Source organism: Trachurus trachurus, assembly GCF_905171665.1.
Source record: "Trachurus trachurus genome assembly, chromosome: 13".
Classification (NCBI taxonomy): Eukaryota; Metazoa; Chordata; class Actinopteri; order Carangiformes; family Carangidae; genus Trachurus; species Trachurus trachurus.
This window is the reverse complement of record NC_139892.1, coordinates 15,591,061-15,601,184: the sequence shown is the minus strand read 5'-3', so window position 1 is coordinate 15,601,184 and position 10,124 is coordinate 15,591,061. Positions and strand designations below refer to the sequence as shown.

At 39.4% G+C, this 10,124-nt stretch overlaps 2 protein-coding genes across 2 annotated transcripts; both read right to left on the bottom strand.

Annotated features, from left to right (window-relative positions):
• Nucleotides 1–981: 981 nt before the first annotated feature.
• pglyrp5 (peptidoglycan recognition protein 5) lies at nucleotides 982–1,924 on the bottom strand (the record flags this gene model as incomplete). Its single annotated transcript, XM_083984666.1, has 4 exons — nucleotides 1,894–1,924; nucleotides 1,575–1,770; nucleotides 1,315–1,433; nucleotides 982–1,157 (listed from the first exon to the last, which is right to left on the bottom strand). The coding sequence occupies exons 1-4, from the start codon at nucleotides 1,904–1,906 to the stop codon at nucleotides 982–984; spliced, it is 504 nt and encodes a 167-aa protein (XP_083840792.1). The 5' UTR covers nucleotides 1,907–1,924.
• A 482-nt stretch (nucleotides 1,925–2,406) lies between these two features.
• polr2i (RNA polymerase II subunit I) lies at nucleotides 2,407–6,113 on the bottom strand. Its single transcript, XM_083984444.1, has 6 exons — nucleotides 5,933–6,113; nucleotides 5,710–5,764; nucleotides 4,919–4,992; nucleotides 4,480–4,554; nucleotides 3,003–3,054; nucleotides 2,407–2,783 (listed from the first exon to the last, which is right to left on the bottom strand). Exons 1-6 carry the CDS (start codon nucleotides 5,992–5,994, stop codon nucleotides 2,721–2,723), a joined length of 381 nt encoding a protein of 126 aa, XP_083840570.1. The 5' UTR covers nucleotides 5,995–6,113; the 3' UTR covers nucleotides 2,407–2,720.
• Nucleotides 6,114–10,124: the final 4,011 nt, after the last annotated feature.

Below are 10,124 nucleotides of genomic sequence, written 5' to 3'. Positions count from 1 at the left end.
CAGGTCTGAGCCACCACAGATAAGAGTCGATACCTAGCCTATTTTTGTGACCACCCCACCGTTACCCCACTGTCAGATATTTAACCAAAGCTGTAACAACGTCTTAATTTCCAGTCTGTTACATTGACATTTTAACAGGTTATATACCAGACATCAGTGATGACAATCGGCACTACACAACATGTAATCTGTTACCATTATAACCTCTTTGTCAATTTGATAGGAGCTTCCCCCCATAATCCCTTTGCTGCACAAGTGAGCACTTGTTGGGAATGTCTCTAGCACTGCAGAAAGCATGCATTGTTGATTCAACACTTGTAATCTCCCTGGTTCTTTTTTCTCAGTTCTTCTTCAGTGACTGTCTATAGTCCCATTCAAAGTACATTTGCTATTTGAATTAATCATGTTTGGATGATCCCTGCTGAAACGTTTGTGACTCAGAGGGTGAAATCCAAGCAGTAGCGCTCCCTGGTGGTTGATTCTGACCTTTTTGTAGAGGGCAAGCATAGAGAGAAGTCCTTATGTAAATCAAGAATGAATCACATAAAACTGTTGATAATTAATATTTATTTTCAAAAGAACCACAGCATAGCATTAGAATAGCTTAAATCAGTGTGAATGTTTCTTCTACACTATAATCTTCTGATAACAATATAAACCAAAATATCCTTAGGGAAATTGTATTGCACATCATATAAATATTGCACCAAGACTCAGTTAACTCATGAACAACATGAGTAACTTCCTCAGGAGGAAATGAGTCAGCTACAGCCTGTTGGTCTCATCTGAGGCCATGTAAGGGCTCCCTCTACTGCCGGAGGAATAGGATGTGAACATAGTGTGAAATAGTTGTTTCCCTGTTTAAGATGTAGCCCATGATGGGAAAAAAAAGTGTGGAGTCAGTCAGTCTTTAGTTTATACCCAAGGTTAATGCTCGTGTACCAAAATAAAATAAACTTCCTTCAAAATTTGCAGCATGCTTCATGTGCTACTCTTCAGTTGTTTTAGTACAGCGTAAAGATTTTCACCTGGACATTCGGTCGTTCCCAGATCTCTGTGTCCAAACAGAGAAAACTCTTTGGATAGAAAACCCTGGGAAACTCCAGACTGCAGCAGCAGTTTGACTGCTGAAATTGACTCTTTGCTCGGTGTGTCATCTGAAATAAGAAGAAGTAACATTATCACTATGTATATGGTATGTGGCTGACTTAATGAGAGCATCCTGGAGGTTTGTTGATACTGTAACTTCCTGGTCAAATGATTGTGTTTGCATTTATTGCTGCCATAACACAAAAAGCAAACAAAGGTGCTTACTGTTGAAATTGCCCATGAAAGCAATTCCCACTGAGTCATGGTTCTGGCCTTTGGTATGAGCCCCTACCACACCCCAGCCACGGCCCTCGAACACTGTACCATCTTGTCCAACGAGAAAACTGAAACATACAGGGCATTGTTGTTGAGTCTCCTTTACTATAGAGAACTGACAAGGCATCCAGTAGGTTCATGTTGCATATTCAAAACTGCATACAATCAAATAATCTGTTGTGACATATATAGAAAACAAATCTACTTACTTATATCCAATGTCATCGAAGCGTCTCTCTGTCATATGCCCTCTCTGAATGCTAAGAACACGGTCCTGACACTCTTTCTGACCTTTGCAGCTTGGGAGGGCAGTGTGGTGGATGACGACTCTTTGGGCCGAGCTCTTCAGGTTCTCCTTCTGTTTAGGGGCAGCTGCTCCCCACTGGGCCCTTGAAACAATGTTTACTGTGGAGACAATCAAATGTACATTCAACATACATATAAACATATGTAAAAAAAAAAAAAAAAAAAAGAAAAAATATCTAGAAGGAAACCATGTGACACGATCTGCAGGTATTATCTTCATACCTTTTTGCTCCATCCCTCTGTGCACAGCTTCCCTCAGTGTCGATGACTGACTAGCACACTGTGCAGCTGCCTTTTTCAACGAGCCGGTATCAGGAGGTGTGGTCACGGGAAGTACACCGTCTTTGTTCTTGTTGCATGTGCATGCATGTTACTTAAATAGGCCAACATGTTGACTGACTGATAGTCCATGATTATGCAACATCATGTTTGGAATATACATAATGAGGAAGTGGGAAATACTTCACGTGGTGAGAGCAAAACAATTATCTTCCACAATTATGCATGCAATTTCAAACTATAAACATGTACTACCTGTTTTTGCAAAATCAACTGACATTCATGCCTTTACCGTACAAGGAAATAGGATGAGGTGTTACTAAAAAGTACTGAAAACGGTTGAGGCCAATCAACTTTCCACACTGAAAAATGCTTGGGTTTTACCACTGGTGTGAGTATTTGTAAAATCAATATTTATACATATTTTTTTAACATGTTTCAAAAAATACTCAGATGCATTTGAAACAACTGATTCTTTTAATCTAAGAAAGCACATTTGAAAATGACAACTGTTTAAAAAAACAACTATTGATACATAATATTCACAAGATGGTGTCAGACAAAGATCATTTCAGGGTCATCAAACATCAACAATGCAGCTGTTTTGACATATTATGTTCTTTTTTTTTTTTTTTACCAATTTGTGTTGAATTCTGACTGGTACAGTAGAATAAAAATGTCCATCTGAGTTCCAGCTGCGGTGTATTGTTTTTTTTGAATGGCAAAACTGCAGATGCAAATGTCAGACCTCTTCTTAATCATCATCAGCTTTACTCTGTCCATCTGTGTCCACAGTGGGGAGCTGTGCAGACGTAGTACAGTCTCATAGCATCCTGTCAGAAGAAACAGTAAAAGTTAATTTACGTTTTTTGCAGCCAAAATTGTGCGTGTATATCAGAGGAAAAGGCATTTCTTATTTTTTTTGACAACAGGGTGCAAGATTGCAGCAATGTCATGCTGCTGACCATAGAAAATTGGTGAACTTATTCATACGCAGATGACATAAAGACTTAAGCTCATGTATAGTGTATTTAATGACACATGATAGTTACCTCAGCCTTCATACTGTGAGACTGGAAGAACACTGCCTCCTTGTGACCACATCTGGGAAAAGATGGTTTGTACACAATGTCAAAAAATTATACTTTTTAAACACAACCGGTCAGTGTCACAAATTTGCAGCCCCCAAGAAGCGCTCTGCTGTGCTCTAGGCATAATAATACTGGTGATCATGCAGGAAAAAATGTCAAATTTGAAGAAGTACTGTGTACAAAAAATAAATAAATAAAAACATTAAGTCAATCAGTGTGCTTATTCCAACTTCCACAATGATTTTACTCCAATACATGCAAGCATTTACAATTAGCGGCTAGTAGGTAACAAGCATGAGCTTACTATGCAAGTCCAATTATAATTAATCTAATTATGAAATAGTGATACCTTGGAAATGTGACAAATCACTAAAAACCACAATGAGACATTATTCGAGTTTATTTACGTGACCTCAGCTCTCTCATCAGACATTACAACATCTAAATCTACTGAAGAGAAAAGTCAAACAACCGGCACATGTGAAGAAAGAATTTAGATAACTACGTAATGATGATGATGATGATGATGATGAGTAGAACAGAGATACGTCAATATAAAAAAATGACAATGTTCGTGTCAGCAGACATCCATTGTGGTGGTTCTCGTGGCTCTGGTGACTACCACCATGAGTCATCAATTTGGCAATACAGTGATTCAGATGACTACAGCAGATGATTACAGAGAGTGCTTGGCTATGTTTAGTTTACGCTTCCCCAAAGTATCCGTCACTGCACGTTATCTGTAATTGGACTCAAAAACACTCAAGTGATACAAAGTGTTGTTCTGCCCTACATACACTTAACAAAGCTGTTGATCTACAACATTCAGAGCTGTGTCAAGACAGTACTTGTCATACTAATAGGATATTAAACCACACTCTGTCTGAACCACAAAGAAGCTCTTAAAACAGCTGGTAAAGAATTAACTCCACATTTTGGAGGTTAAAACTAAGCTGCTTTTGCTCAGGTTTCCCTTCTCACATAATCAGTCACTCCAACTCACCGTTCCCAGTATTGAAATAATGGGCACATAAACATCCACCAACATGAAGACACACACTGTTATTCTTCCAAGACAGCAGGTTAACAAACAGCTAAAATAACAACATATTTTTGTCTTGCATTATTCAGGTAGAGAGAAGGAAGCCTATAGCCACAAGTCTTATAGCAAGTGTCTTAAAGAAAGGAACCCAATGAGTTGTTGTTGTTTATCAAAACTTGTTACTGTGGTTTTGTCAACTTTCTGCCCTCTGGTGGTTAAAAAAATCACCTAATGAAGCTCACAGGTCTAACGTGTTGACCAGCACTAACTGCCCATATCCTGAATGTGGCACCAAACTAACAAAAGCAGTGAGTTGGTACACTTAACAAAATAGATAAAACAGTTGGGCTGTCCAAAGGGAATGAGTGCAGTCAGGTGAGTTATGTCCAAACTTACTTGGGACATGGGTGGTCCTCTGTCCTTGGTAATGTAGGATCCTGAGAAACATCAGCGATGATCTGCGTCAACTCACTGGTGATAGAACAAAACAAAATGGTTAATAAAAAAAAGGGCTCAAATGACACACACAACTACAAGTCCAAATTGAGAATGTATTGCCTTGTGCGTGGTCACTCAATACTTTGTTTCACCCATCAAGAAAAGGATTTGCATGTGCAGATTTAACACCAAGGGTCAGCCTTTTATTGATTTTACCATCAACTTTAAGCACAAACTAAGATCAATTAGTCTGTACAACTAACTTACTTTTATCTCCTTCAGAGCTTGTGGCATTTTGGTTGCACAACAAGTAGATCAGATATTAAAGCGGAGATGACAGTGCAGTGTGCTGGGTCAGTTTTATCTGCATAATCTGACAGTGGTTCCTAATACTTACTCAACCTCATGGGTGATTTTATTGACATAGATGCAGCTGTTGTCCGCCTCTTGTTGGTAGTCACAATTTCTGCACTGTGGGTGAGAATAGAGAAAAACATCAAATATGACAATGCAAAAGGCACATCCGATCCCTCACCCAGGCCAGGATGGGCAGACAGAGACGTGCAATAGATACATACAGACAAGAAAACATTTCAGCTAGCCTAACCCTCCAGTCAGCGCCCCTGACCAAAGGCACTGGCTCATAATCTGGAGTTGGTCCCCGAGCACCGCACCGTGGCTGCCCACTGCTCCTCAGGGATGGGTTAAATGCAGAGAAAAAATTTCACTGTACTAGATGTATGTGACAAATAAAGTACCTTTACCTTTATTTCCTTCCATCTACTTTTTAAAAAAAAAAACATCACCTGCTGGAAGTCAAGGCACTTTAACAGTATTTCAGTGGTACTTCATCATTTAAAACTATTGTTGCAATATTTATTTGTAGTTGTATTTACATGTTAGGTTTCATTTACACTTTTCTTGTAAGTTACGACTCACGAGACACAAAGTTCAGTATAACCATATACTCTTTTGAAGGTGCACCCTCATTAGTCATGACTCACCATCTAAGGGTCAAAACTAATGCATGATCTCATCACTTCGTGGCTTCTATACTCAGTTTTGTTATATGCTGCCCCCCAGATCATCTAAACTCAACCTCCTGAGGTTACTGTGGGTTGTAGTTGTACAGTGGGAGGACTGAGCAGCTTCACAACACAGCCAGGCGACTAATGGTGACACACTTACCGCATAGAGCAGCACACGGTTCTCCTTGTCTTCTTTGGGGTACAACATGTTGTTACTGTAAAGCAGAATTGAATTGGCATTTTAGTATGATCATAATGACTTTATTAAAAATAAAAATAAAACAAAGCTTAACGTTAGCTATTCGCTAAGTTACGACAGCGCTTGGTTAACATGCGTGTAGCTAGTCGGCTAAGTTAGCTCATCTAACCGCTGGTCGACTCACCATTCTTGACAAAACCGGATCCCAACAAAACCCGGCTCGTACGTTCCGGTCTCTAAATCCATTGTAGAAAACTACAGCTGGAAGATACACTTGACAAATACAACAATTGTGATGCTGGTGGTCACTTCGGTGCACCCGCTATCCCCGGTCCAAAACCTGAAACGTTTGAAAACACACAAACTGCGCATGCGCGGGCTACTGGGCAGGTGACGGTTTTAAAGACAGCGCCTCCTCGTGGTTGGAAGACAAACTGTTTATTTAGCCTTATTCAATTTACACATGGAAATGAAACAGAAAAATACTGATACCGAAACCTCTGCCTCCAAAACCAAATTGCGATTAAACATGACACTTTGTCTCATGTTTCCCTTTTACATACTAGGCATTTACTTGGTATTTATATAGCCTAATATCATTTTAGGTTATGCGGGCTAAGCTGCTGGACAATTTGAATTTCCCTCCAGGGGATGAAAGTATTTTTTTTTCTTCTTCTCGAAACATTGCTATTCAAAAGGCAAACCCTTGGACCGGTGAGGCAACACACATACCACCTGTGTAAGTATTCTTTTATCATTGTTATTGATATGTAGTAATCGACAAACACACCCTATTTGTTATGCCACTGAATTTATTTGTGCATTACACAAGCTCTAAATTTGGATTGGTTTTGTCATAAAACAATAGGCCACACACATGTCCATCAAACAAAAGATTGAAGCCAGTCTTACATTAATGTAACTAATCAGAATGATCACATAAACCAAATTGAAATTTTGATACTGATGTTATTAACCCAAACGAACCCCAACAAAGACAGTGTCATTATCTTCAGTTGCAAAGATATCATTTCTGCCAGGCCCCCAGATATTCACCCAGACATTGTCCCCCTTAGACAGTTTGATGACACTGCTGACACTGGCCACTTGGCTACACTTATCTGGGAGGGAGGTGTGATACAGAGACACCACCTTCTCTCCATTCTTGTATATAGCACACTGTCCACGCCCATACACAGATGCATGCACAGTGAAGTGATAGAGTCCATCCACAGGGCAGGTGAAGAGGCCTGTGTCAGAACTGTAGCCGTGTCCCTCGTTGAGCACCACATCGGCAAATATCAGGACTCCCGAGTGTTTGGGGTAGCTGTCACAGCTGTTCAGCTTGGCTGTGAAGGCCACAGTGCCTGGATTGGGTGACACCATAACGGACTTTATTTACAGCCCAAAAAAAATCTGAGACAATATGAAGAAAAAAATATGTTGAATAGGTGGTTGTAGTTAGTGTCCTGTCACATAAGTCTCATTACATTTAGGTTTTAGATCTAGAGATTTGTTAATTATATTCACAAGTTCATTCAATTCAAAAACTGAATTTATGAATCACTGGCAAACATTGGTGTTTTAGGGGGAAGGAAGGAATGATGTTAAAAATGCCTTTTGTTTTTCTTTACCTGATGATGAAATGCTGTCTCCACGTCCAGGGACATAAGCCATGACTGAAACTTGTGGACAGGTAATTAAAAAAATATGTTACAAAAGGTTACCAGATATCACGTAACAGATGCTTTCAGTTTAGACCGCATAGTGGATGGAGTAGCTTGCCAAAATCTGAATTTAACCACATTTCTCTACTCTACTCTCCGAGCACATAATAACACCCCACTTCAAACTTCACAAGAATTATCTGCATCTGCATTTTAAATGTATTTTGATCAAATGAAAACCACCATGGGAGCAGAGAGCTCCTTACCTTTTGCCGTCTTGAAGGAGAATGCTGTGCATGTAGACGGACAAGCACACAAGTCGTATATCTGGTTTAGTTGCTCTGAAGAGCTGTTTACTTATTCCTGCTAGGTCTCTGGTGTTTAAGATACTCTCTATCAAGGTTTTTTTTTTAAACGTATTTTGGTTGAGCCTATACAGAGGATGCAATTCAATCACCCCGAACAATGAACTGTTAAAGGTAGGAAGCAAACATTTTGTTACATTTAAACCAACTTGTTTTAACCTGTAACTACTCATGGATGTGCAGCACCATAAATCACCAGTTTGACTCCTGGCCAGCTGGTCAGGTTCCTGCATGTCACTCCTAGGCTACTCTCCCTCCCTCTGCATTTCGTCTTTTGAATATGCAACGTCACATTCTGCTGTATTGTGGTGACAGATGTGCAAGAACAACGGCTGACTTTTAGTCAACCAACCTGAAGCTGGGTGAATGTGTAAACACTTGAATGAAGAAGCAGCACTGTCCTGATTAGGCAATGGTCGTTTATCTCACAATCACAAAGTCCTATAGATGCAGTGAGTCCTCCATGTTGCACAGGCTCCTTCACAACCTTGTTCCATATATAGTTTACTGACTTAGCCTATACAGAGAGGATTACACACTGATGGCACCTACAGTCACTGTGGAGGAGCCAGGCCTCACTGCTGTGAAGCTGTGTCACTTTGCAGGAGTTGATTTTTAAAATAAAAAACCCAGGTCTGACTTCCTCTGCACAGTTCACACATTAGGCTATAACATTAGGTTGAAACTATGTTTGAGAATGTGTATGAATGAATAATGGTTTCTGTAAAGCGTTTTGGGTGCCTTGAAAAGCACTATAAATCCAAGCCATTATTATTATTATATATTATTATACAATGGGAAGAGTGGAAGAGAGATTGAATTTCTAATTGGAGATACTAAGTGTGAAATAATAGAAGTAGATTAGTTTTGAACAGATATGTTACATGAAAGCTTGCTTAAATATTGTATATAATTGTTTTACATCAGTGTTAGCTGTACTGGTGCAGTTTGGGATGATAACCTGCAAAACATATCACGTTTTATGTATGAGTATCGGTAACTCTGATTCATGGTCACAAGTTCAACAATTATGCAGGGACTAACACTTATGATGAGTATATGATGAATAAAAATCTCTTAATGGTGCCTCCAGTTATCAAAGTAAAACCCATTAAAGATGATATCATCATCTCTCCCTGTTTTTACATTCTTAGACTAACAAATCTGAAATGTTGCTACCTGGAAAAAAGTTTTTGCTCCAAATTTTGACAACTTCACATGCTATTAAAAATACTGACACATAGAGGCACTGTTTAGCTCAGTGGGTTGAGCAGGTGCCCCAAAGGCTACTTGGCCCTTTGCTGCATGTCATTCCCCCTCTCTCTGCCTCCCCTGTCCTATTAATTAAAGGCAAAAAGCATGCACCTAAAAATATATTTATTGAAAAATACTGGCACATACAGTTTTTTTTCCTGGTTTGCAGAGTGAGTGTAGCCCTTTACAGGTTTTTCCAGTTGCTAACAAGCATTGGTCAAAACTGAAGTCTCACTGTCCAACCACTGTCAGAACTCTGCAAAACAGGAGCAAACTGCAATCACTTGTTTCACCACTGTTGTGGATAAATGACACTTATTTGGGGAAGTTGAAATGTTTGGTGGTGAAGAAGAGGGGTGAGATTAACTGTTGAGCTGAGATGCATGCAGATTGTGCATGAGAGTTTTTTTTATAGCTTCAGTTCTGACAAATGCTTGTTAGCAAGTTAGCAACTCTGTTTATCAAATACCATCAACCAATTTAATGCCAATTAATACCAATTCAACTTTGAGACCTTAAGACTGGATGCCTCGCTGCTCTCATGTAAAAAACATAACCTTAATCACAGGAAAAATAAAGAGCTATTCCAATTTTGCATGAAAATGCAATAGAAAAAGCAATGAAGATCACATCCTTATAGATCTTATACACAATGTGCCTTTGTGTGACATTGTGTTGAAAACTGCACAATTAGTCTGTGTGCAAAGAAATTACAAAATCATACTATCAACAATTTATAACATATCAATCAATTCACAATCTCATCACAGTCTTTCACTGGAAGTATAAAATGCTGCAAAAACTTAAGAGATTTTGCAACATGAAGGGCTCTACTACCTTGTTCCATATATAGCCTGTACTGGCTTAACCTACAGAGGAGATAACACATTGCCTGTAACAGCGCTCCGTCTGTTTAGCAATGGTTGGTGCCTGTTATATATATATCTATCCCCTCCCCATCCCTGAGCCCTTGATCCCTAGGCTAATTCCATGAATCGTCCAAATCTAAATCCACTCATGGAGCAACAGCCCACAGTTGGAAAGACATGGGGGAGAGAGAGAGAGAGAGACCAAGAGAGAGTAAGAGTGA

Coding starts and splice junctions, on each gene's coding strand:
- polr2i (XM_083984444.1), bottom strand. CDS start 5,994: ATGGATTTAGAGACCGGAACGTACGAGCCGGGTTTTGTTGGGATCCGG. Junction 5,765..5,932: donor ATCCGGTTTTGTCAAGAATG/GTGAGTCGACCA, acceptor TCTGCTTTACAG/TAACAACATGTTGTACCCCA. Junction 3,055..4,479: donor GAGGACCACCCATGTCCCAA/GTAAGTTTGGAC, acceptor ATCTTTTCCCAG/ATGTGGTCACAAGGAGGCAG.